This window comes from Megalops cyprinoides, chromosome 14 (genome assembly GCF_013368585.1).
Source record: "Megalops cyprinoides isolate fMegCyp1 chromosome 14, fMegCyp1.pri, whole genome shotgun sequence".
Taxonomy (NCBI): domain Eukaryota; kingdom Metazoa; phylum Chordata; class Actinopteri; order Elopiformes; family Megalopidae; genus Megalops; species Megalops cyprinoides.
Window position 1 is genome coordinate 19,121,916 of NC_050596.1, and position 27,853 is coordinate 19,149,768.

A 27,853-nucleotide genomic window follows, 5' to 3' on the forward strand; every position below is an offset into this window, starting at 1 on the left:
GAATCTGAATTAAAATATACGTTCTATTCAACTTCTCAATTGTATTCAACCTCTTAAATGCATTGGTGTTGCTTAATTCAAATTAAAAAGGTGAGAATGACATACAGGGCACTCAGGAAAAGTAGTAGAACACAGATACTCGGAATCCCTTACAAGAAACAAAGCGATTGGCCTGAAACCCAGGAACGCACTGCGCTAGTATATCATTCCCCTTGTCCCTCTTTCCTTCCAAAGCACTGTCAAAGTTTTGCATGTGTAGCTCAAGATATGGTGGCGAGTAAGAACTCCATGAGAGTTCTTACCCAACTCCACCCCTGCAGCTTGTCTCAGTACTGACTGTCCCCTCCCACCCCAGCCCTGCTCCACTCCTCACAGACCCACACCCACTCCCCTGGGCTCTGGCTAATCCTTCTAGCCAATGGGATATTCCCAGGAAAAGCTGTGAGCAGTGAGTCAGACATGGAAAAGTGGCGTCAGAAATAAAAGCCTTAGGCATTTCCTGCCTCATTGGAATCACTGCAAATCCTTTCCTACACACACACACACACACATACACACACACACACACATAAGCATGCATAGGCACACACTCACAGTCACACCCACTCATTTGCACACACTTGCAGACACACATACACCCACACACAGTCATGTGCACAGGCACACACACAAACACACTCATGTGCTCATATTCACAGTCTCATGCAGACACACAAACACACACACACACACACACCAACACACACGTGCACACACTATAAGATAAATGCAAACACACACATGCACACAGCATATACTTTCATAGACATGCACCAAGAAATAACGGATGTAGGAGTTCTGGTTATGACATTTTCTCGTAGATTGTTCTTTTTGCTTCATGTTGCTTTGTGTTGTATGGTATCACTACCATTATGTATTTCACATAGAATACATTTGATCAAGTTATACTACGTAATTTTGATTACAACAAAGAGACCAGAGACTGCTTTTAAGTAAAAAAAAAAAAAAAAAAAACAATTAAAATCATTTCATATGTCTTGTAGCAAGGTAATCCTTTTGCATCTCATGCTAAGAAAGTTTAAAAAAGAATCAGCTGCTGACGGGTGATTGTAATTTCATTGGGAAAGTAACAACACATGCACGGGCCCCTCACTGCTGCAACACCAGACAGCCAAGACTCCGCCCCCCCCTTTCCAGGCCCTGCCTATTAATAGGGCTCTGGGCTGTGCCTCTGCAAGTCCGAGGCGTTGTGTCACGTTGTGTCCGCGCTTCCCCCATGTGACGCGCCGCTCGTCTGTTTACACCGCAGGCCTCAGGTCAGAGGAAGCCCCCCTCGCCTGCAGCGCAGCTGCAGCGGGTGTGCTGTGAGACCGGGGCTCTGAAAGCTGCCGCTTCCCATAATGCAATCTCCTGTCAGCGCATCAAGTGATCTATTAGCGCAAAACCGATTCAACGAAGCTACGTACGTAGACTTTGAACGGAGCCGCGACCGTGAGCGGTGGAATCTGCCGTCTTCCAGCTGGACCCCTGCTATCTGCTGTGTCAGAACGCTGGCTGTGTTGACTATGCGTCGGGCCTGCGCCGGCCCACTCCTGTCTCCACATCACTCTGTCCGCATTTGTTCTTTTTCAGCCCACTCCTGAGTCTCAGATGTGCAAACTCACAGGCATTGTGATTAAGCTGCCCATTCATCCACTATTCTCACACTTGAGCTCTGCTTGGGTCGAACCAATGTACAAAAATGGAATTGTTTTCACATTGTTCTACCCAAATAGCTTACATTTTCCACCTCCAATTAAAGTGGTCAACAGCATACACCTGGGTATTTACATTATGGTGAAAACATTTAGTTCAAGCGGCTACCTCGAAAAAGTACAACAACATCAACTTATCACAGACAACAACACATGATCCTGTGGTTACAAGTTCATTTTAATTATCAGTATTTCACTCTGAGACTAAGGCTATTAGAGAAACCCTGCTACTAAAAGGAAATCTGTCTCTCAAGCAGAACTACATTTAGAGAGTTGCTGCGGCCAGGAAAGAGCACAGTTGTGTACAGTTCCTGCCAGGTATTGGATAAGGGACTCCTGTTCACAGTATTCCGTTCAGATTCACAGGATTCTATTCAGACTTGTCATTTGCTATAAAATGGGGCAAATTCAATGATGTTAGCGAGAACAGCTAACAAGTGTCAGGTGAATTTGCTAAGCATCATGTGCCAACGGTGTCCAGTGGATTGGCTAAGTAATACTCATAGTAAGTTATAGCAAACAGCTATAATGTCAGCAAGACATGATGGTCCATAAGTGCATGGCTCATGGGTGCAAAAACAGATTCAATAGCACAGTTAAAAAGAATGTTTTTCAGGATCCCACTTCTTCTAAAATGGGAGGAAAAGAGAGTTGAGAGAGTGTAGGCAATGCTGGCTGGCCAGGATGAGCAGAAAACATTTAGGGCCATCAAAACACATCGAAGTGTGCTCCACCCCCTGTTCAACGTAACTAGCTGGGTAATCTAGCTAATGCCCTGACCTGCAACGAGTGCAGCTATGAAGGGGTGACCTGCCTAGCCTGGTGGCCAGCTCTCAGAGCCCCTCTCAGGCTGCAATACAGCTCCTCACTGCGACCATTTCCCTCTCATCAGCACGGCAACGTTTCCTCTTACAGAACCGCCTGGAAAAAGTGAGCTTTTTCCCTCATCTCTGCTGCAGCCGCAGTTGCCTCGGGCAACCTCCTGCATCGTTTCCTGAGGAACGACAGTGCAGGGCCCTCCAGAGCTCATTTAGGAGGGAGCAGCAGCCTAAAACCCAATGGAAGAGAGGGCTTAAACCCAAGCATTGCAACCATTCAGCAGAGCCAGGGAGAGGATGGATTTACTGTTCAGTGTACCCTCACCTATGTTTCCCTCTCATGTCAGAAAGAATGTGCACACGGCAGCACTCCCAATAAATGCACGCACACCGGCATCTCGAAAAAGGAACCGCCTTCTATTCCTGCACCTATTTAATCACAGGCCAATATGACATATGATCAGCTAAATACTATAAATCATAGCATCAGCTCTGCATACCCACCAATATAAATAGCGAGACGACAGCAACACATGGCAAAGCAATTTAGCCAAAGTTATTTCAGCTTTGTGTCTCCCTCCGATAACACGGCCGAGTGAAAACAAAAACCCTACCTGTCTCACTTCTTTATGATCCAGAGAACCCTCCTCGGGGATTTTGGGGGGAAAGTTTTTTAACGTCCCCTTGTTTTTTTTTTTTTGTTGTTCTGATGGAGCTCTGAGTAGTGACAACTGCTGCCACTGCAGAACTTCACAGAACTGAACAGGAGCAGAACTCCGGGCTCACGTAGTCCCGTCCTGCCCAACAGAGCCAGAGGGGGGTCAGTGCCACCCCCAAACCGCACCCCTGTCCCCTCCCATGGCATGGGGACTCACTGAGGCCAGAATGCCCCCCTCCCTGCTACTGTGACATCACACACACACACACACACACACACACATACACACACACACACACACACACACACACACACACACACAACAGAGGAAGGGAAAAGTGCCAGTTCCCATGTGGGCTCCTATACACACACATATGTCATGGAAAGAGCTGAGAGCTCAGAGGGCAGACACTTTTCCAGTCGTCAGAGACTGGGCTGGAATACAGAGACACACTAGGAGAGACATGCCCTCTGCTGCTGAAAGGAGGAGGAGAGAGAAAGAGAAGGATGGAGAGAGGTGAGAGAAAGACAGGGAACAAAAGTGAGGAAGAGAGGTAGGGATAGGAGAGACAGAGAAGGAGAAGGAAAGGGAGGGAGGGAGGGAGGAAGAAGAAAGAGTGAGGGAGAGGGCAGAGAGAATGAAAAGCAGAGAGGCATTAAGAGAAAAACAAGGAGGGAAAGAGCAGATAGGTGTCGAGCAGGGAGAGATCGAGGGAGAGCGAAAAGAGAGAGAAAGTGGTGAGACAGCATATAATTTTAGGACTGAATGAATTATGAAAAGGGGTGCAAGGGTATCAGTGGGAAGCCTACTGCAAAAAAATCTGGTGTTGACAAATCATATTACTTCATATTCTATTTATTTTGCAGCCACTATCTTACAAGGTTGTCATAGCAAGATCCATATACGACACATCAAAAGAGCAAATGCTCCTTTTACTCTAGTCATTCCACATTTTTAGCAACATGCAATTTATTTGATCATCAGATTGTGGTTTTGGTCAGCCATTATTACTATTTTATGTTATACTGAATGATACTTTCTCCCCAGTGAAAGAAGCTGTATGTGATAAAACCATTAATAAACATTACTCTGCATTATTTTCCTTTACAGAAAGCAGCCTCACCTCTCGGTTAATCTAGTTAATCTCTCCTTCCTCGAGTCCTTGGGACAGTTTGGCTCATTCACTGTTTTCCGTTTACAGAGAAACAGTGGCTTTTCTGTAGGAAAACAGAGCTGCAGCAGTGAACAAATGTGCAGTTCTTTTCTAAATCAGATAACAGAGACACGCACACCCACAGGGGCTGGACCAGCTCAGTGCAGAATACACAGAACATTACGCTGCTATCCTGAGCAATTCTCCGGATGTAAGATGGACACTGTCCACATAAAAAGGCTTAATCCATGTATTATTTCAGTTTAAACTCTGCACGACTGGTTCACATGGCAGTTATGATTTACTGACACAGCATGAAGAGAGTTTTTTTTTTTACCCTGTTTGTTCTTCATCTATTTGGTTGTGCTCTCCTTGTCCCACATACAGCACACAGAACAGTGGTGTCTTTTTGATGGGTTACATAATGTCTTCTTAAATGCCAACACTGAGTTAGTCATGACTGTGCCACTTTGATCCCACAACCAGTCCATAACAGGTACTCTCCGCAACCTCCACGCAGTTGGGCTAAGCCCTGGCGGAGTTATATCTGTCCTTTCATCTGTCTTTGATAAATAGGGGACCTATATAGCATAGCATTTATCATTTTTATTTTTCACACGGACAGTTTAACTGTTGATTTCCAGTGCTGTTTCAGCATTAGCAGCTGTCATATCAGCAATAGCAGTAGCAAACCTTCAAACAGGCTACTGTATGCATACCTGGACACAGAGCCAAACTCATAAATAGATAATGCACATAAATAATAAAAACAATTCACTAGTGCCTGTGCCCCTCTGATGGACAGGCACACTGCCCCCAGTCCTCACGGTCTAAAAGTGAAATGCACAAAGCCGAAGCCGTGACTCACTGCAGAGAGTCTCCTGTTACCGTGACTAATGTCCACTGCAGAGATATTCATACAGAGAGATGAGGCAGAGGGGGGACTAACAGGGGGCACAGATCAGATTAAAGTGGTCAAGTACTATTACTGTAATATTAGTAAAATTAGTCGCTATGGTGCCTGCCCTCACTGATGCCCATAAACAAGCTGATGATCTATGTGACAGACAGGCCAAGACCTGTAATGGTTTACCTTAAGGTCAACAGTAGGTAATTAGTTCTGTAACACTAAGCCCCCGATAGGTAGGGTGAGATCATACAGACTATTGCTGACTATCCCCCCAAGAGAGGACTGCATATAAATAAAACGTTCTGTCACCGCAACGTGAGAAATTCCCTTATAACCAAATGCCATGATTCCACAGTGCTGAGCGGGCACCCAGACGATGGGATCCAAACTTAGCTGTGATGGTCCGAGCTAAGCATCAAAGGTCCCAGCTGAGCTGCAGTGATCCAAACTGAGCCCCTATGGGCCAAACTGAGCCATGATTACAGCGTCTGTTAGAGATCAGAATTACAACCGCGAGCCTTCTGCTGCTGAACTGGGAAGGGCGCCACGGGGAGGTTAGAGATTATTAAGTGCCTCTCTGAGAGGACTGCAGATAGAGTAAATTGTGTTTGACGCCCCGGTGAACACAGCCGTACAGCTGGGAAGCGGGAATTGGTATCTCTGCGGTAAGACTCCGGTGAAGCGGGACGCGGCGGCCCTTCTCTTACCACCTGCAAACACTTCAACGCTCCTGTAAGCATAAGCACCTATTCAGCAGGAGGTACCGCCTTCACAGTAAAATGCGCTAAAAATGTACTACCGAGATGTCACCCCTCTCAGAGCTGTCAGGAAGCACCCTTGTCAACACAACCTGACAAGGAAAATCATGCGGTTCCAATTTGTAAAACTTGTGTACCTGAATATCATGTCACACAATCAACTGAATCAGCAATAAAAGCATAGCAATTATTATGTAGAATGGTATGATTTTTTGGGAGAATGCAGGTGCATAAAATGACAGTATCTGAGACTGCCCTTAAAGAGTTCCCTCCCTCCCTCCTCCATACTTAACACAGAGCTCTCTCCTCACATGAACACAAAGCTCTCAAACCCTTGTCCTGTGTAGGCCATAAAGGGACGCAGGTCACAAGCAGGAAGCAGCCATCACTGTGGCCCAGGGCGCCTGTGCCAGTGATCTGACAATCAGACGAGGCCTAATAACAGTTCGTTGGAGCGTCAGATAGCTGGATCATTTAACCTAGTTTTGAAAAGGTCCTGACACGTGGAACTGTGTGGCTGCTTTATCTGAGGCTCCGCACGCTGTCAATCAAAGCCCAGCACCGACCGCCTCTCCGGTTCAGACAGGGCTCTGCCTGCACAGCGCACAGCTGTCAATGTGCATGCAGTGAATCGATGGCAGCGAGGGGACTCAGGGTAACGTTTCATTGCCGGTGACGTAACGTCTGAGGGAAGGCGATCGATGCCTGCTGGCTGCTCTGGTAGCAGATGGGCCGTTTGAGGCCACACTTATAACCGCGCACGTTAGCGGGTTGTGGCTGGGCATCCGTCCAGGAGGGCTCGGTACTGAACCATTCCTCGCATACTGAGGAACCAAAGTGGTGTTTTGGAGTGTGGGCCTACTCGCTGTCTCCCTCTCTTTCTCTGGGCCTAAACTGAGAGGAGATGGTACAGATTCCAAACAAATCTGTGGTAGTGATATTAAAACAAATGAAAATATTCACTCCTAATAACAGTAACGTAATGTCGTAAAAGTTTAGATTATCTGCATCTGTTCTATTGCTTCTGGAAGCCTCATGTGCCGCCCCCTTCAGTCATGTGACAGGAAACGCACCCCTCTTTGTGTACGCTAAAACATGCAAAATTGTGCAAAAGGAACGTCAGAAAAGGATTGCCTCACTGTGGCCAGCACAAAGTGGATAACAGTGGGGTTTGTGGCCCACATTCATTAAGCTGGGGCCTGGATTGAGGTGACTCAGTCCCATCCGCGACTCAGAACACTCAATTCCACCCAAACCAGCTCCAGCTGGTTTTCACTCGTGGTGTTTTGGCAGCAGTCACCGTGTGAAGATTGATCAACACCAGCGTGGTGTAGTTAACGCTCAAAGGCCCAGGGTTCATTGAATTCTCCCAACATGTACAGCCAAAGCGTGAAGGTACCACAGCAGACAGCGTTTGGTGCCGATCCCCCGTGTCCTCTTGGTTGTTCAGGACAGCAGAGAGCAGACGCTCTGTGACTGAGGGCTCACTGTCCCCTCTTGCTGTCTCACAAAAACAGACAGCAGTAAATGTGCCAACTGTCAAAGGCACACAATGACGTGTAGCACCAGCCATTCCACAGCTGCACCTGCCTGTGTTTTGACTGAAAGCACTCAAATCCCCTGATATCTCACTGTCTGAGACAGGGGGTAGCGCTTAACTGATCTTAGACAGAAAAGTCTGTGCTGAAAGTCACAGCTTAAACCCTTATCAGGAAGCGCAAGTTTGTAAGTGCTACTCTTGACTGCAGACTCGGGCTCTTAGATGCATCAATGGCATTAGCTTGCTTGGTCACAGAATGTGTGGTTTAAGTGTGGTGGATGAGAGATGGAGAGGACTGGAGGGAGGCCTGCAGCCTGGGCCAGAAACTTTAGGTGCTTCACAAGGCTACTGTGCACCCTTAGAGTGGATAAATCAGGGTTGATATTAGACAGATATTGTGACCACACCCAACACACCTGGAACTCAACTAAACAAGTTTCTCACAGATTACAAGGGAGCACACAAACACACGACCTTTAACCTTTTAGCCCTCCCTCAGTGAAACCACAAAGGTAGTCTCAGTGTCTCAGTGGTCCAGGTGCTAACAGTGTCAGAGACAGTGACACTGGGACGCGGTGGCGTCTCCCGTCTCGTAACCAGAACACACTGACCCGCTTGGATAACGACAGATGGCAGCCTACCAGAACGCATCCTACCTCCGTCCCAGCCCCATGATGTCATTCCACATCGATGCCAGTATGGGCTGGAGATGGCTGTTCCTTCCTGTCAGGACAGTGACTGCTTATAGCTGATGAGATAAAAACAGGCTTTTAATACTGTCCTGTCAGAGCTGTGCCCTGCGCTCCCGTTAAGGCTAAAAGCATTCGCGCGAGTGACCCTGGCACAGTCACAGGTCGGTGCTGTGAGGGAAGGTGGGGGCTAGTATAATGAGCCATAGCCTGTTTCTTAAGTTCCCACCTACTGGATTCCCCACGCAATACCTCAGGGCACCTGTATGCAAGATGAGGGCTCCTCACATGAGCCTCTGTACCTTCACACCCGTGTGGGGGTGTACACAGCCAACTGCAGCACAAACTCTGCAGAACACTCTGTCACCCACGGGGCTGCAGAACTCTCCTAACTGCACTCAAGCTCACAGAGGCATTTATTTCACCTGTGAGAGCTCCAGAGGTCTCATCATTCACAGACATAATCACAACAGGAGTTTATCATAATCCTCAGCCTGACGGAAACCTCAGATAACACTGTTTAGTGATGCTAATGTACACCAGTGGTTTTTGGCTTTGGCTTATATTGTCAAAGAAGATAACACCAATGAAAACACCCAAGGTACAATTCCTGATATTAAAGGCATACATCACCTCTGTATAACCACACGTGGAAAAACTACAATTACAACTACAAAGACTACAATTGATCACCTAGCACATGAATTTGTTTTTATGGCTTTTCAAGATGATTGGTCTTTGAAACGCTACACGAAAACAGGCATAAATGAAGTAAACAATGATCATAATGTTGTGCTTTATCGAGATAATGGGCAGCACCTTTAGACAGGATGATGATGCCATTGGCAACTTCTGCTGCCTCTGTGTTAATTTTGGTTTGTTTAACTCCCCCTCTCTCGTTCTGTGCCATTTCTCCCTTGGCATTGTTACCAGCGTTACATCATTACAGCTGCCTGTCGACAGACTAGTAAAATCAGCGTTCTCCCCTTTATGCCCCTCTCTCTATCCTGTCTGCAGAGAGACAGGGGATATCATTTTATTAAATCCCTCATAGTGACAGTGATGATAAATTAGATGGCAAAACACCTATTGGTTTCATGATTTTACACCTAAAATAGTGCAGCCCTGGAGAAGTTAGAAAAACTGTCATCACTACTGCACCAGCGTCCATGCTGTCTGGCTACCAATGAAATTTCTCATAAGTAGTTATGTCCTTCGTTCGAACAACAACAACACAGCATCAACTAGTTAAAGGCCCTTCATTAAGCTGGACATTTTATGAAGGAACTAAATTGTATTTTTTCAGAAACTGCATGGCAGTATTATTAATCATTACCATGCACCAGCTGGCTTATAAAAAATAACAACCGTTCCCATCATTTTCCACACAGAGTATGTATCCAATATGTCACAACCCTATAAACAGCCATGTTGACATGGAAACATGAAATAAGCATTCCTGCTGCTGCCTGCTGCTGACCCGTCAGTTAAAAACACAAGCAAAAAACACTGATGAAGCGCAGCTTCCCCCCCTCATGTTATCTCACGACAAGGCATGACATTCATTTCTGTACCAATGAGCCCTGACTGCAATTCACACTTTGCTTGAACACAGAGACGGCCTGCAGAGACTTGTGCACACAGAACGCTGGGCGATACATTACACCTGATTGAGGAGCGAGTAGTAGTTGTACTCCTGGAGTTCAATTTACGCAAGCTAGGAGACCACCGAGGGAGAGGCAAAAACCCAGTGAAGTCAGAAACTACAGCACTCTTACAGCTAAGCGGTCACCACATTCCACACGTGTGCCCCTCTGTATACCCCTTTCAGTCGCAGTCAATCCCAGTGAATCAGACCTGCGCCCGGCTCCCCAGGGGTGGATCGAAGTGCTCTCGGGGCACAGCCTCTGTCCGTCTCCCTGTCAGTCCCTCGTGGCAGCGGGCGGGCGGTCCCGTGGGGCTGGGGGGAGCTGGCTGCCGAGCTCCCTCCACTGTCAGAGCCACTCTGCTCGCAGTGTAGTCCTTTCTCCCACCTGCCTCGCGCTGCGCTCTGAGCTATTCCAGAAATGCTGTGGGTTGTGCCCGGGCCAAATACGGGATCAGCGACAGTAAACAAAACCCGAGCGGCTACGCTGTCGCGGGGCTCTGTGCTGGGCTGTGCTAGCGCACGGTTCTTGTGGGCTGTGCTAGCACAGGGCTCTCTGTGACTCTCCGTCCTTGTGCTCAAAGCAGTGTTGATGGCACAGGGCTATTTACGGCAGTAATATTACAGCGCTCTGCATGGCTCTGGTGGTGAAGGCTGAGAGTAGCCCTGTTATTAGGGCTGGTACAGTCATGCTCTGCTCTCGCAGGGAACATCGCAGCTGTGCTGTCACTGTGCTCAAACCGGTGGTTATGTCACAGGGTGAATAACGGCCATGCTGTCACAGGGCTAAACATGGCTGTGCAGTAACAGGACTCTGTGTGGCTGTGAATGTACTGTACAGGGCACGGAGAAGCTGTGCGGTCTCAGGACTCCAATATATTCACATATGTGTGATATCAGGGATTCAGTCACACACACACTCCTGATATTAGGGATTTGGTCATTCACGCGCTACATGTAACATGTTACTTCGTCAGCAATGGCAAGAAAATGAAAAGTTGTCCTTATTCATAGCATGACATCATGCTCAGACATACATAGTTCAGCTCCTGCTCGCTCCTTTGGCACCAAAAATAGCCGCTTCTGTTAATTAAGTGAGAATTACACATTATTAGTGTACAGTCTGTGCTGCTTCATCTAATTTGACAAATATGTCCCCGCAGACTGGCTCGCATTGTTCTCCCAGAGTAAATCTATACGCCTGTTTTGTCCCAGAGAGTTTGGAGCGATCTGTCCTTCACTCATTCCTATTATATTGGTTACATAAACAGCTCCTTAAAAATGTAAACACTGGATTGACGGAGTGGTCGGAATTTTGGGCAGAGACATTTCAACCCTCCCCCCACCTCCCCCGGGGAATTAAAGTGCCGCTGCCCCAGTTGCTTTTACATCATTCAGAAAAGATTCGGGAGGTTTTATATTTAGATGGGCCATGTGAACAGTGCACTGTTACTGTGTGTTGTGCGCTCAGCATGTTTGCAGGTCACTCAAAAGGTGCGTGCAGCACCAGTCAAAGTGTGGACACACCTGATTAAGATAATGGGAAACATGCAAAGACATTTTGATGTAAAGACTCATGCTTAAATGCTTCAGATTTGTTTCTTAGACAAATATAAATAGTGAAGCTGATGCCTATGTATGAATTTCTTTCAAAAATAATTTTAAAAAATCAATTTAATTCAATTGTTTAAATTGAATCTGAAGCGTAAGATAGTTTTGATACGTTTAACACTTTTTTGATCACTGCGTAGTTCCATTTGTGTTATTTCATAGTTTTGATGTCTTTACTATTACTCTAAAATGTGGAAAACAGTAAAAAAATAGGATAAAAGTTGTATCCAAACTTTTGACTGATATTGTATGCCCGGAGTGAGTGACTGAACAGTGCATGAACAACTAACACCCACAGGCCGCTATTGCCCTATTAGAACCTTGGGACCTGTGTGAGGGAGGGTTTGGAAACCAGAATCAAAGGTAAATGTAATATTATTTCCAAGCAGAACTGTATTAAAACAGAATAAATAAAACATGCATCAGGATTTTGTTGTCATGTTGGTTGTTTTCCATTTTTACTAATGTTCCTCCCTCTATGGATTTTCAAACTTTCCTCACACAAAATGCAGCTTATGGCTGAAATTCAAATACATGAAAAACTATATGAGTATTATTTAAGACAACAAGATTTTTTAAAGGTTATGAATAGTTCTTGAAGATATGGTGGGTATTAATGCTTACAAAATGCATTCAAAAGAACATCATTTAATTCCTTTATAGCAAGTAATATTTGGTATTGGTAATAACTTTTACATATGTTTAACATACTATATACATTTAATAAAAAATGTTTGCTATCACAACAACTTGTGTGGACATGACACAACTGAATCTACAGAGCCAGCTGTTTGCGCACTTTCAGTTTTTACCTTGCTTGAGTTCAAAGCACACCCTATTTCCAAACATGCCGCAAGACGTCAACCTGATCCTCACACGCTCCCGGTGTTAACCTTTGCCTGGCCTCCTGACCCCAGGCTGAGTGACAGCGTGACCAAAGAGACATGATTGACAGCTTAAGGTGAAAACACCAGAGACCACGAGACCATCTCAGGAGCTTTAACACACTCTCCAAATCCAGCTGCCCGTCATGCAATCCAGACCTGAAATGCACACCGCTTCCATCTTAGTGCTGCCATAATTCAAATGGTCACACAATACAGTTCTTTTCTGTGTTCCCAGCAATTTAAAGACTGCAGCTAATGGAACTAATTGCTAAATTTCTGCTGACAAATGCTCCCCCAGTCAGTAAAGCACACATTTAATTACGGCGGAATTGCAAACCTCTGTGCTTTCCAGGGCCAATTTAATGAGCGATTACCGAAATCGCTCTCTCTCTCGACGGTGCTCAGTTTCAAGCGTACACCCTGCAGACCCGGCAGAATGGAGCACTGGGGTTCAGCACAATGAAACGATGCATGCGAGCCTGTGTATGCGCTCCGCTGCTGAATGAGGCCGTTTGTCCGTGGGCCCAACGCGTGGGAATTCCTGTGCAAATGTGCCCTTTTCAGCGCAGTGACACTGTGAGGGGCGGTGGGCGGGGGGCAGTGGCAGGTTGGGGGGGGGGGGGGTCGGGGGTGGTGAGGCGTCCCCGCGGTATCACTGTAACGGGCCGCCGGGCTTTGGCTCTCGGTTGCTGGGGAAAGAACGGGGTACCCTGACTCGTGACCTCGGGGCTAGGCTGGGATCACTGGAGACGGGGGGATTAGGTTTTACGCCCCCCGAGCTGGGCACTGACACCGTCCCATTTCTGACCCAGTTATTTAAAGATCCGACCAGTGAGCCAAAGGGACACTTTAAGGGCAGGTCCTCTCAAACGGAACCTCCCCACCTCACCCCCTCCTCTGACATCCCCCTCCAGACATGTGGTCATGGAAGAAAGTATCAATGCATCACTCAGATAGACTCCTGCAATTATTAGTACTGTCATTACTATAAACTGCAGTAGTAACATTATCAGTTGTTATCATAGTAATACCAATTGATAATAAAATATGAGTACTGAGAAGAGGACACTGTTGTGTGTGTGTGTGTGTGTGCGCGCGTATCCTAACATGCTCAAATGCAGATTGCATTCTGTCCTTTTTGTTATGACAATAAATATGTTTATTTTTTTCCCAATTGCTCTTAATTGCAGTATTATCAAAGCATTACCAACAACCACTACCATCATGTAGTATCCGGTCTATGATGAACGGACATGCCTATCCAAGATGGCAATAACATAATGCTGATGCAATATGCAGGTAGGCTTTTACCAGAGCAGTTTGGCAGATTCACCCAGGGGCACAAAATCACAAAAGCACAAAAGTTGCAAGGATTCAAACCCATGTCAGTCTGACCACAAATGTAGCACTCAAACGACTGCTGTACATTATCAGCATGGCTTCATAAGCCACTACAGCACACACATCAGCATGGTTCCATCAACTACCCCATCCCTGACAGCAGAGCTGCTGGACTCACCCTCCACACTGTCCTCACATCGCTGGTTAAAGTTCTCATAGGAGTCGCAGCGGATCAGGTTCTCCTGGGTATTATAGTCAACTGAAACACTTGGGCCATTCTCCAGGTGGTCCATCCCTGGGGAACATAGCCAGATGGTGAGAAAAATGCATGAATTCTCTCTCACACATACATACAGACAGACAGCTCTCCCAGTGCTTGCCTGCTGAGACCACCAGAGCAAGTCTGGAGTACATTAGATTAGGTCTGGCTGAACCTGACATATCTGGGATCTGTATTTATGTGAGGAGAGTCCCTCTCCCACTGTGTAGGAACATGCAGCCAGGTTACAGTCCAGAGAGAACTTACCTTGGATTTTCTCTGGCCCAAAGGAAAATACGAACTCCACCTTCCCGTACTCTGGGAATCTGTCATCTGCTCCAGGGAAGGGACAGCAAAAAAGAAATAAAATGACTAAAGGATGACTCATAAAACTCATAAAGCATCCAGCCCTCCCTTGGATAGCTACAGACAAAACAATCCCAGTATGATGAAATAGCATTATTGACAACAAACAGTACATTTGTTCCATGTTATAACAGGAGTTCCAATGAACACATTAAAGTGCTACAATGTCTAGGACCAAAAAACCCTGCCATGTAGGTGACCGTTTCCCGAGACTCACCTCTGAAGGTCTCATCTAGCTCGTTCTTGCCGAAGACAACGCCCAAATCATGCACGGCACAGGTGTGGAATTGCACCCTGAAGATCACGTCTCGGGCGGGGCTGTGGAAGCGTTTGTGGTAGCATTTCAGCTGCAGAAAGGAAGAGCAGGGGGCATCAGGTGTGTCACATGCTGGAGCAAACACACTCCTCAGAATCCGAACATCAAGCCTTGCCAATACATCTCATTAAAGAGCATTAAGTGTGCCGCTTCCCTGTTAAATCAAGAGAAAAAACTGAATGGGGAGCGTGAAAGTCCTCAGAACGATTCCAAGGCACATATGAGCCACTGGATTGACTGGCCGACAAAATTCTCAGCCTGTTTTCATCCAGGTGGGAAACAAAAAAAATTCTTAGAAATTGCTGTCTGTATTCTCTGTATTGGGACTTCATCTTTCTCATGGCTCTTACCAAAAGAGCAGTGGTCTCTTGATCTGGCCACCCACTTCACTGTCCTACCTACTCTCACTTCCACAGGTCATTGATATCCTGTTTGTGCTTTCCTGGTTAAGTGTTATAATGCCACCATTGGTTTGGTGCAGGCGTTCTCTCGAACCCAACACGCACCCTAACAGAGCCAAACTGCAACAATGTGTTCCAGGACCCAGAGGCAGTGCTGGAAAGCCACGCCTCCGCTCACTGGCCTGGGAGAGGCTGTAATTAAGAGACTGGGCTGCGGGAAGATGGACACACAGCGCGTCCGACTTCTCATATCCAGACAAAGCAAAACAAATAGAGATGAGGCTTCCCATGCCTCCCCCCCCCTCAGCCAACCGCAGTGAAACACAACGCTGGCCTGCTCCCCGCAGGGAGGGGGCGCTCTCGGTTCAGGGGAAGTGCGGACCTGGGCTTGCGGGCCAACTTTGACAAAACGAAAACAAATCGAGTAATAATGAAAACATCCTTTCGGATTCCTCAGCGTCCTGTTATGAAATATGAACTCGCAGGTCAAACGCACAGATGGTCGAGTAGGGGGAAGAATCGGACAGTGAGCTACTCTCTCTGGCGTTTGGAGGATTTATGCTTCAGTTCCTTTAATGTAACAGCCCTCAATATGTCAGTGACAGAGATAAACCTTCTGCACAAAAAAGGGAGGGTGAAACACCTGAAAAAATCCAATATTTCAGATGCTTGGGGCAAACCTATCACCAGGGTGCTGTAACTGGAGCAGAGGGCAAGAAGGGGGCAAGGGTTGGACACACGGTCCTCTTTGGATGAGAGAGAGAGTGATCAGCTGCATTTTCAAATGTCTTTCATCAGAAAGTCACTGTATTCACACACATCATTCGTCCACACCTTTTTCCAGAGACCCAGAACACTTACCAGAATATCCCCTTTCAGAAGCAGCCCGGGTTCAATGGTGATACAGATGCTGGTCTGGCTGTCGCCTTGGACATTGCTGCAGGGGACAGGGAAGAGACAGGCTTTACCCAGACCCAAAGTCCTCATCAGGTTCAAACAGTAATGGTAATTCAACTGAGGATGCCTGGATGCACTCATTAGGGTTAGACAAAACACAGACTATGTTAGTTGTTTTGAACTGGTCAAATGGGGGATGGCAGGGTGTGCATGAAACCAAAGGAGAAACCTTTATTGAGCTTGCGAGCTTGTGTCTGCGATGGCATCAGTGTCTGGATGCATTTGCTAATGACCGTGGGAGATCAGAGTACAGAGGTACGATAAGGGTACGTCTCTCTATGTGAGAAATGTGATACGGGGGAATGTAATATGTCACACCCACCCCCGTTTTATTTCAGGGGTGTGAGCGGGACTGGGGCGGGGTTAGGGGGAAATACAGGGGGGGTGTGAGTGACAGGCATGCATTTAAAAAAAACTGTGTGTCTTACTAAATGCCAGAGGTGTAAACAGGCTGCATGGCCTGGTAGATCTTCAGGAATGGGCGGCAACCTGAAGAGGCAGCAGCGGAGGAAGAGAAAACATTAATAATACAATAGGACATGGCTGACTGTTCCATCACAGCCTGGCTATGCCACATTCACCAGAGTTCACAATGTCATACCACACACGGAAACTGAGAATGAGAGAGAGGGGAATAGAAGGAGAGAGAGAGAGCTCACCTCCTCTGGACTCGAAGTTGGGGATACCGTGCATGATGACGTGGTGCAAGAACAAAGGCTTGTTGTTGATCTTGATGTGTCCTGACAGCAGGCCGCTGAAATACTGCACATACCTGCATGCACAGAGACACCATACCTTACATACCCGCGTTACACAGAGAGAGACACCATATTGTACATACCTGTTACACAAAAACACCATACCTCATATATCTGTGTTACACAGAGAAAGACAGTGTACCTCACATACTTGTGCTACACAGAAACACTGTACCTCACATACCTGTTTTGCACAGAGACAAGAGATACCCTACCTCACACCCCTGAGCTGAAGACACAATAGCTCTCATACATGCGTTATTCCGAGACAGAAAGCCATACCTCACATACCTGTGTTAGACAGGTGTTGCTGACTGGCACAAACATAGAGAGGCAGGGGCTCTGTCTGTAATTAGCACTCAGCCTTTCATGAGACAGACATGATGAGGCAGAGAATCTCAGAGATACCATGGTGACAACACAAGTCACATGATTCTACACATTGACACTAGATCCATGTGTCCAGACCTCAGTTTTCCCACCCTCCCTGGAGCATACATAACTCTTCAGTAAAGATCTGTTTTGTATTGCTCACATGCCTCTGTTTTGGCTTAAAACTTTCTGTGATCCAATTTATACCATTATTCATTCCATACAGAAAAAGAAATTTAAAACAATCTGTCCTCTGCCTCACAAAATAACAACTCAGCAGTCTCATCAGCTCTTTTGTGAAACAATATTTTACTTCCTACCATGCTAAGGGGTGCTGAATCTTCATTAACTTCCTTGCTGCAAGAATGATGAGTTGAGTTTTCACAAGACCGGCACAATGGCCTCTCCTGTGCCAGTATCTGCTAAGCTGAATGAAAACCTCACTCAGCACCACTATACCATTTAGCTTTAATTCATTCATCGATTTTTAAAATTTGTTTATTCAGTGAGTCGATACGTCCTTTACTCATTCATTCATTAATGCATTTAATCCTCCATTCAGTCATACGTCCATTAATTAATTTCACAGTTATAACCTTTTACACTGCACTGAGTTATTAATATACCTAATGTTCCTGTGTGGTCTCTGGAACGCAGACCACCCAGTCACATTGCAAAGTAAGCAGAGCACTTCTTATGTCCTGATCCTTACAGAGCTCTTAAACTCTTGTCAGGGAGACTATGATCAGTCAGAAAGCATCCTGTAAGTTCTCACATGGAGGGTAAAAATTACTCTCAGGCTCTCTAAAAAAGCAAATGCTAGTCCTGATTTCTGTGTCTCATAAACAGGAAATTCTCATTACTTTAGCTCTGGAAACCCCATCCTGGCAATGGAAAATGACCCCAATAATGTCTCTCAGGCCAGAATGGTGAGGGCCAGTGTCCCATCAAATATCAAGCCAACCCTTAAGCCCTATGGGTAATAAAACATTCCAGGCCTCAGGGGGGTGCTGTCTCTTTAGTACACATACACATACCATAATGCCTCTGAGGTCTAAGGAGAGCCAGGGCTCCGACCAGGGAAAACCAGCAAATGACAGAGACAGAGAACCTGGTCTATGAAATGCCAGGAAAAGGTAGGATGCACTTTCACAGAAAGTAGCTAGAAAGTGGATGTCTGTTAAGTCATAGGCATTTTCAATAAAGCCACCATACTGTATGAAACCCAAGGGTTTTTCAGTTCAAACTGAATTTACAGAGCCGAAAACTCTCCAGTAGAGCTGTGAATGTGGTCTATTGCAGAAGCTTCTCCCAGCTGAGGCTTTGAAAGAGGCCCACTCCATACTGGTTTGGCAGAGTGGACACTCGCCTCTCTGCACGATAACGTCACACATGCCTCCCTTTATACTGCAGACTGCTGGGCACTGGCTTGAGTATAATTATATCCCCATCAGGAAATAGCAGTGCAGAGGCCAAATGCTTCTGCATGGTGGCCGAAACCGTGCTAAACAAAAGGCTGAGGCGTTTGTCTAAAAGGGGACGATCTCTTGAAGGTATGACCTGCATGGCTCACAGAATGTGGTCGCGAGGACCAAGAAAAGCAGAAAATTGCACAAACTGGAAAATACAGCAGGAGAACACTGCTGAAGATGAATGGCATCCTATGGCATTTCTGTCTTGTGTTCAGCCTCCTATAGCTCAATGAGAAATACCCTTCTCTGTTTTTCTAAAGGACTGAAACAGAGGCTTCAAAAATGCCATGATGGCTAGGGATACCATGTGCCTTCAGCCACTGACTTGTGTGAACCAATCAAAGGACTCTGTTCTCCATAGGTAAAAAAAACCCCACTAGGATTGGGTGAAATAAGTCATTCCAAGTCATTGACAAAACCAAGTCATTGGCAAAACATGATAGCTCCACTCATTATGGAGCTCCCTATCCAATCACTAGTTGTTACTCTAATACAATGGATTTCACACAAATATACTGTTACATTACTTATTTTCTCAACAGACATGCTCATCCAGTACAGCTTGTATAGTTTACATATAATCCTGGATTTCTGAAGTAATCAAGATTACTAACAGTGCCCCATCTGAGATTTAACCCTCTACCTTTCAGGTTAATAACCTTATTCCCAAAACACAGCTGCAATTACCACTAACATTACTGTGAAAGGAAGCAAGTTTCTGTCCTGGCTTTTCTTTCTTTGCAGTGTGCAGGAAGATAACACTGGCATTATGTTTTGTTTATGGGGGATAACATGAGAAGGTAACACAGTAAAAGGACAAGCATGAGCAACCAGACTGAGGACAGCATAGAAGCTCCTGCTTTCCACAACAGGCTCAACTCCAAATCCTAGCAATTAGCTCTCATTAGGAGACAACGGACCAGAGCATAGCATTTCCTCTTCGCCTGCATCAACCGACTGGGCAAAGGAGAGAAGCGGGGAACAGTCCCAGTGGTGGGAGAGGTGCTACAATGCCCCTTCATTGTACAAAAAAGGCATATCATTGACCCAGGGGTCAAAGTCATAAAGCTAACAGGAAGGGGCGGGGCAGGAACACAGGAAGTAGAGAAAAACTGACCTTCTCTGGGAGGGCTGGCCCACAGGAAGCACTTTATCTTCATAAAATCTCTTCATGGCGAATCTGTCCAGGGCCTGATCAGCACTGCAAGGAGGGAGAATCAACTTTTCAGGGCACTCTCTTATTTTACAACTTTAAATACCTTAATCCATGTTTATTCTCTCTGTAACTTTGTATGTCCATGGGTGGATTTTTACAAGTCACATGTTTCTCTTCATGTTGCAGCCTCTAAGCTGTTACATAATGTTTTACATGTGACATACTGTTGGACCAGGGACCAAATGTTAGTGGCAGATGCTTATGATACAGTATAATGAGCTATAATTAGTATATCATTTTGGTATGAGATGATAATGGCTTGTCCAAGGCACTATTATCACATATCGAAGTGATATTATGGCTCATTATAATGTATCATGAATGCCTGCCACTAACAGATGGTCCCTGGTCCAACAGCACATCACATGTTACACATTACATAACAGCTGAGAAGCTGGGACATGGAGAGAAACGTGTGTGACTTTCCTTGCGTTTTCCTGTTATTCGCAAACACTGCGGAGGACTGAGTAAGCAGAACTCCCACTTTGTGTACAGGAGATTAATCTGATCAGCACTTAATTTGAGTCTTGGGATGCGTCCCTCTCTCTGTGAGAGTGGGCTCTTGTCTCCTGCTCCTGCTCCTCACGTTACATCACAGTATCTTGAGCTGGTGTCAATGTGCCCCTGCGGCCTCATCAGTATTCTGTAAGCCACGTGATGTCAGAGATCCAGGTGGTGAACTCACCTGGCCGATATGTTGCTGTAGTGCATGTACGCTGCGATCACCACCCCACTCCGTCCTCGGTTCCCCTACAGAGAGATGAAGGACAAGACAGTGTCAGGGTGCAGGAATGGGAGCGATGGAGCATTAGCTACCAGGAAGAGGGGCAATGAGGCTTCAAGGATCTGGAATACCATGAGAAAGCTTCAGAGACCAGGAACAATGCAACAGAGTGATAGGGGGCAGTAAAAGAATATGAAAAGCATCGGGGACTAAGAACAGGGTGAGAGAAATTCAAGCAGCAGCAAACGGGTGAGAGAGCTTCAGCGACCAGGAACACTACAGCAGAGCTTCAGGGACCAGGAACACAGTGAGAGCACTTAAGGGACCGAGTACAGGATGAGAAAATTTAGGAGAACTGGCCTTTAAGAAGTTCTGAAACCTGTGTACTGAAGTCTACAGTGGACTGGCTCCTGTAATCACACATGTGTCAATAGGGTTCATGTAGACATACCACAAAACCTTCATGCCTATTTTATTCTGTGATCTTTCCTCAGAATGGGGAAATCTGAAAACATAGGACCCCATCGTATATATAGGACCCCATTGTACAGGTCGCTAACAGGGGGTAATTTCACCTTGAAACAGACTGTGGAAAAGCATGAACACAGATATCGAGTAATCTAACAAGGGGAGTGTTCCTCTGAAAGAGCGTTCAGTTCTCCCACTTCATCGCCAGCTCAGATTTCCTCAAGAGGAAAAAGCAATGCTGGTCACCATGGTGACACTCTGTTTGCCTCTAAATGTTGATCATATTTAATGGGGGTTTTATTTATATTACATTAACTCTAAACTTCGCCCACAGACAAATCTAACTCAGAGGACAAACATGCCGAATAAGACTGAGAGCCCAGGAAACTGTTTTCGAATGCCTTTTTCTGTGAAATGGAGACCAGGAAACCGTTTACGACTGGCTATTTATGTGAAATGGGGTTGATGTTGACATGGTCTCACATATATACAAAGGTCAGGAAATGGCGAAACTTTATACTGCATTGGAGAAGGACCCTGTATTCTGGGTGTGTTCAAAGAGCCGACTTGCTCTGTGGATGTGGGTGTAGCAGACAGCTAATTCACTCTGTAGGCAGGGGTATGCCAGGTAAGCCCTCTATGTATGTTAACCATCACTCTACGTATGTTAACAAAAGCAACTGTTCTGTGGGTGTAGATGTATTACATAACCCACAGTATCTCTCAGCTGCCATTTTTTGTGGATTTTCCCTGCATGGCAGTTTCCTGTTATATGGATCATGACCCTGGAGTCACGGGAGTTGCCTCTCAACTCGTGTGTGTCTGAACTCAGACAGAGAGAATGTAGGAGAATGGGGGTCAGCTGTGTCCCAGACTGAACCACCAGTAGAAGAAAGAAGACGAAGTGCACCTACGCTGTGTCTGAGTCCAACCCAAAGGTATTGTGGCTTCATGAAACAATAGAGCGCACTGCCCGTAAACTCCCAGATTTCCTAACCAATTTATGTGTCATCAAAAACAGAGTGTAGACACACCACAAAGGAAAACAGAGGACATTGCTCAAAGCAACAGAGACCACACTCAATGGAACCTTCCTCTAGGGCCTGTGCTATCTTATATACAAACTGAGGCCTGTGCTGTCTTCCTAATCTAGAAACCCAGAACTATTCTGTCTTTCTAGCCAAGATCTGAGGCTTTTGCTGTGTTCCTAACCTGCATCTAAGGCTTCTGTTGTCTCCCCTCAGAGCTGACAGAGCTGCAATGCTGAAGACATCAGGATGGGGGATGAAAGGTTGTGGATGCCACCTACTGTCCCACAAACAGTATAGCCAACTGAATGGGTTTACTGGGGAAATGAGAGTCAGGCCACGTGTATGTACATGCTTCCATCTTGTTTCAGATTTACCAACTGTACACAAGGCTTGTCTCACCACAACAGCCTTTGCGCTCATGCAGCAGCGGCGAAGCAAAATAAATGCAGTCCTCTGCATGTCACCTGCAGTCCACCTGCACGCAGTCAATTGCTGTTTTTTACACTACAGTAGAGTGGGCGCTCACTGAAGGACAGGTGCTATTCTACTGACACAATCTAAGCAGCACACACGAAACCCTGGCTGACCTATCCACCCCTATCCCAGGCGGAACAAAGCCAATTTGACAATTCTGGTCATTGTCAAATGACATGGCCGGTTCTGATCCTCAGCCGCAGGACTTGGTCTGTGCTCAAAGCAAACATAAACATGATATTGTACGTGATAATGTATACCTAAACATGATTCTTACTGAATAATTTGCCAAACATAATCTGCCAGCTGCTCCATCAAGGTGACTGCGGTGGGTCAGGTTTGCAAGTGCTAAACACACTGTGTCCAGATGTTCTGGTCATGGCAGGGTTATTCTCCCAGTGGCAGTTGCACTGTGGGTTTTGATTGTTTATCTTGACAGTGAAGGAGACAGACAGACAGACAGACAGGTGGGAGGAAAGAAGGTCCATTCTGGGAGATGGACTGTCTCACCTTGTTGTGCAGTACCACCACGTTGCGGGTGTCTGCGTTCAGCCAGGTGTCCATGGCCTTGCACATGCTACAGATCTTGTCCAGTGCTGGGGCATGATGATCTGGCCAGCCAAAATCCAACACCTGCATGGAACACATAAGGGGGTCAGTGCTGGGTCAAAGGTCAGGGGTCGATGCTCTGCACAGCTGAAGACGTGCTTACCCTGGGGTTCAGCTTGGTAATGTCATATCTCTGCTCACTGAGGTTGAAGAGCTAAACACACAAGAAAATCATCATTATTGTGAAACGGACCACAGCCAATAATTTTTTTTTTCTTCAAATATCAACTCGGTACTGCAAATAGAAGGATAAAAACACACTGACTGCCTAAAATACACCTCTGAAAACAGTAACTGGTGCAGCTGTCTAGCTGTTATATAATTTTCAACTGCTTTTGCCAGCAGTCCAGCAGCTCACCAGGTAGTGGTCGCCATGTTTGGACCTCAGCATGCTGGCCACCTCTTTGAGGTTGGCGCTGTAGCTCTGCTCCTCCACACTGCTGGGGAAGGAGACGCAGATGATGCGCTCTGTGATGTAGACAAGGTCCACCTCGTAGTTCTCCTCCGCCAGCTGAAGCATACTCATGCTTCTAGAACAGAGATTGCAACACAGGCCGATCAGCACAGGGTACAGGTACCTGCTTCACAACTTTACCTTGCCTTCTCACAGCCTGCCGTTTTGTCCCTCAGGAGACAGAGAAAGACATTTTTGACAGTGGCAGTCTTAGAGGCTCTCTCTGTGAATGCTTTCTCCTGATAGGTTCTGATTGGGAGAGGTTGGGTTTCAGAAACAAGGAGTTAGTATCTTTCAAAGTTTAGAAGAAATTGACTGACCAGCAAAAAATAAATTAAAAAATAAAATCATCAGTCTGTCATAAATCGACATTGTCAGAGTGTGTAAAATGATTCAGGATTCACATAATTCAGTAAGTTGCCCTACCAGTAATATTTATGACAATACTGTACATTGAAATAAATACAAGCCTGCTGCTTGGTTTCCACAAAATTGTAGGGAATGAGTCAGTAGATTAAAAAAAAATTGAATAAGAACATATTGAGCGTTCCACATGCCCTTTCTGCAGACCAAATAAAACCATTCAGTCATTCCCAAGGAATGAGTTAGACATATTCAGCCACATGCTCTTTCCAGTAAGGTTTCTTTTTTTCCCTGAATTTAAAAAAAGAAAAGAAAAACCTGCTGGAACGTTAAAGAGCACAGAGGCACGTTCACAGGGTTCCCCTTGACTGTGACTTCCATGTCACATGTAGGGGGATCCTCTGACTCCACCTCAGAGCTGCAGCTTAGCAGCACATAGCAGCCTTATCCCTCCAAGGGAGATTACATGCTTTAAACTCAGCACCTTTTTTCAGACTTATCACACGCGCACCCCTAAAACACTAAGGCCTGCAACTGATTTTGTAAACTGTGCTCCATATTTTGACAGCATGGCACATGTGTTCTGCAAAATACTTCTTTGCAAAATCTGTGAAAAATTTACTTTGAAAAAAAAAAAACGTTTTTAGGACATAAATTGATGTTCAGAACTGACATAACTGGGTACTGTAAACTGACAAAATATTTTAGACGTAATTCTTGAGACCATCAGATCTTAAGATATACTTTAAAGTAAACAACGGAACTGAACAAAGAAGAATGAAACAACAACAAGCAATAACTACAGTACATATCTCAAGTCTACACATCTCACTGGCATGTTCTAAAACTCAATGTGACTGTCACTGCCCTCTAATCACTGGAATAAGGGAAAAAACAAGATTTTCCTCAGAATGTTATTTAGTAAGTCAAGCTGATTGTGTTTAATTAATGCCATCAGCGATCATGGGAGTGCTCGGGCCTAATCAGACGCTGGCATGGAGACAGGAAAAGATTGTGCAAACGGGCGGACTCCACATATGTCAGATGCACTGCAGAAGAAAATTTAAAATAAAACCATTCATTTGTGAAGAAAACATTTTTGTTTTTGGTTTGACTGTAGAACTTAATGTTTTTCTGGGTAAGCATTTAGGGCACAGTAATTAACATCAAATGGCTGTCAGATTAAAATGGTTTCCCTATAGAAGTCAATATATTGTGTCCAGCAAAAGGCTCCCACGCTCTTTTTAACATTAGAAAGTGGTTGCCCAACTGAGAACAGCACATACTTTGCTTAATATTTCCTCCAATGCATTAATGCCCTCTTGGGAAAAGAAAGGGTAGGATATCAAAGTTCATATTAAAATGTTTATAGAAGAAAAGCAAAAAGAGCAGATTTTATGGAGTAGAAAAAGCCAACTCTGTCACTGACACTCATTGTTTAAAGTGAACAACATTCAAAATGTAAGCAAGCACTGTGATATTCCCACTACTGTCTGATATCGATCTGTATGTCTGTGAATATTCCCACTCGTGCTGATATCTGTCTGTACATATGTATCATTTCAACTACTGTGTCAATCTGATCTATACCTTTGTGGTATTTCCACTACTCACTGATAACAATATTTTGTCAGTGACATTAGCAGAACTGTATGACATCCATCTGTATCTATGTGACATTCCCACTACTGTCTCATACCAATCAATACATGTGTACACTGCCATAGACTGTGACACTGCCACTACTCTCTGATATTAATCTGTAACTATGTTATTTCCCTATAACTGCCATCAATCTATACATCTAAAATTTCCCCACCACTGTCTGATAGCTCCTGTTTATATGTACACTTGGCTCTCCTGTGTCTGTAAAAGAATTTTATGAAAAGGGTAATAAAGAATGTCTTTCATCTCCTGGCCACATCCCATTTGGAAAACTGTATATTTTATTTGACAAAAAACAAAAACTGAAACCAATTCAGATCCTATAAGGAAACGTGGTTTCCTCGTTTAGGTCACTCAGCACAGGAAACATTCAGGCTCACAGTAAAACAGCGAAGGACAGCAAGTCTCGATGGAGGAGAGGATTTTAGACAATCTTTCCATCCTTTTTTTTTTCTGGGAATGCCTTTGCATCCCACACCCAAAGCATTATGCCCAATGTAGAATTGATGGAATTGATTTCACAGAACAAATGGTTACTTTGAAAAATTGAATCATACATTTTCTATGGTAGCATTCCAGTGGGCTAAAGCAGATTCACGTGAATTTAGATCACATTGAGCTACAGCGAGGGTGTAATCTTTACAATGCACGTCCTCACCGTGATCTTGACATCGGCTGAAGAGGTGGGTGTGCACTTCTGAACTTGACTGGACAAAGAAAGACACAGCCACCACAACCACATCTTTATCTGTGGCTACGAATATGAGACCTGAGCAGGTCAACATGTGGTCAAACAAGGATCGTGGTGCTTACCGTGATGGTCGGCGTGGAGACTCCATACTCCTGGAGGATTTGGTGGAGCCCTACAATCAAACAGTGATTAAAACTTTTAACAGGTGGCCTAGAAAACAGTGAAGTCGTATGTTGATGAAGCTGAAGCTGAGCATTTGTTGACACATTATGTATATATTACACAATATGATTACGCTTTTGATAAACCACACCTTTACATCTGGACATAATCGCTACAAACAAAAGAGTCACACAAAAATCAGAGACACACAAACAAAATCATCCTAGAGCACAGCAATTACCAAAAGGAGAAACAGATAGTGTGTAGCTACTAGTTAGCTGAAGAAACAATGTGAATTCCAGAACTCACTGAAATCAAATTCCAATTTAGGCATGCCCCAAAAACGAAGACTCAATGCTCCTACGGGATTCAAAAGTGATTATTCATGCCCGTCGATGCGGCATTGAAGCTGGTACAAGACGTGCAAAAAAAAGCATCGGTGTCGCAAAAAGTTGGCCATATGGCCATCAAGGTTTGATGCGGAACCTGCTCGTAGCCACTGTGTTTCATGTGTTTTCAGTCACACATACAGCTATGCGGTGACAGGCGATTCAGATGGACACCCTACCAGGCTTATGATGCGTGCACGCTGCAATCCTAAGCAAGCCAGGCAGACATGACATCACACAGGAAGCGCTATGCAGCAGATGACTCAACAATGGCTGCGCAACTATGTGCAGCTGTCTGCTGTATACACTGGACTTGCAGGATACCTATCCCATGTTTAAGAGTAGAACAATAGAATAAGAGGCAAGGAATAATCATGAAGCCAGAATGCAGCAATATACTTTCTCATCAGTATTGAGCAATACTGGTCATGTTTTTGTATTTTATACTGGAGTGATTTTCCTGGATGTATGTGTTCTACCAATGTGTCCAGTGTATGTCTCCTTTACTGACAGAGAAAGAGGGACAAAGAGAGCGTGAGAGAGAGTTGGGGAATAATACAGAGGAAGGCAGAGAGAGAAGCCAAACTTTTATACATTTTTATTGAATGAATACATTGTTCCAAGGCAGATGTCATTGACAAGCGAGGATAAAGGCTGTCAGGCATACATATTATATTGGCTGTTATGTGAAAGTACAGGCATTGCAGAAAAAATGAAAAAAAAACTGAGGGAGGTAGAGTGAGAAATAAAAAAGAACAGGAAGAGAAAGATAGGCGCTGCATACCCATCCAAAATTGGGGTGGGGGGGGGAGGTGGAAGGGATTCAGGAGCCATTTCACAGGATGGGTTTCAGAGGAGGGGAATCTCTTTCCTTCCATACACTTACAGTCTGGTTAACCACCTTGTGGGGGGCAGGGATGGAGGGGGCACAAAGAATCTGT

At 45.3% G+C, this 27,853-nt stretch overlaps 1 protein-coding gene across 3 annotated transcripts in view; it reads right to left on the reverse strand.

Moving 5' to 3' along the window:
• The window catches only part of LOC118789537 (tensin-like), a 130,687-nt gene that overhangs the window by 24,495 nt on the left and 78,339 nt on the right, over positions 1–27,853 (reverse strand). For all 3 annotated transcript variants that reach the window (XM_036546006.1, XM_036546008.1, XM_036546007.1), the window contains exons 6-17: positions 26,484–26,533; positions 23,547–23,718; positions 23,292–23,342; positions 23,090–23,212; positions 20,568–20,632; positions 19,784–19,867; positions 16,724–16,836; positions 16,493–16,553; positions 15,969–16,044; positions 14,608–14,737; positions 14,292–14,357; positions 13,944–14,060 (exon numbers count right to left, since the gene is read on the reverse strand). In XM_036546006.1, the coding sequence (XP_036401899.1) occupies positions 13,944–14,060; positions 14,292–14,357; positions 14,608–14,737; positions 15,969–16,044; positions 16,493–16,553; positions 16,724–16,836; positions 19,784–19,867; positions 20,568–20,632; positions 23,090–23,212; positions 23,292–23,342; positions 23,547–23,718; positions 26,484–26,533 (1,108 nt within the window). The remainder of the gene's footprint in view (positions 1–13,943; positions 14,061–14,291; positions 14,358–14,607; positions 14,738–15,968; positions 16,045–16,492; positions 16,554–16,723; positions 16,837–19,783; positions 19,868–20,567; positions 20,633–23,089; positions 23,213–23,291; positions 23,343–23,546; positions 23,719–26,483; positions 26,534–27,853) is intronic.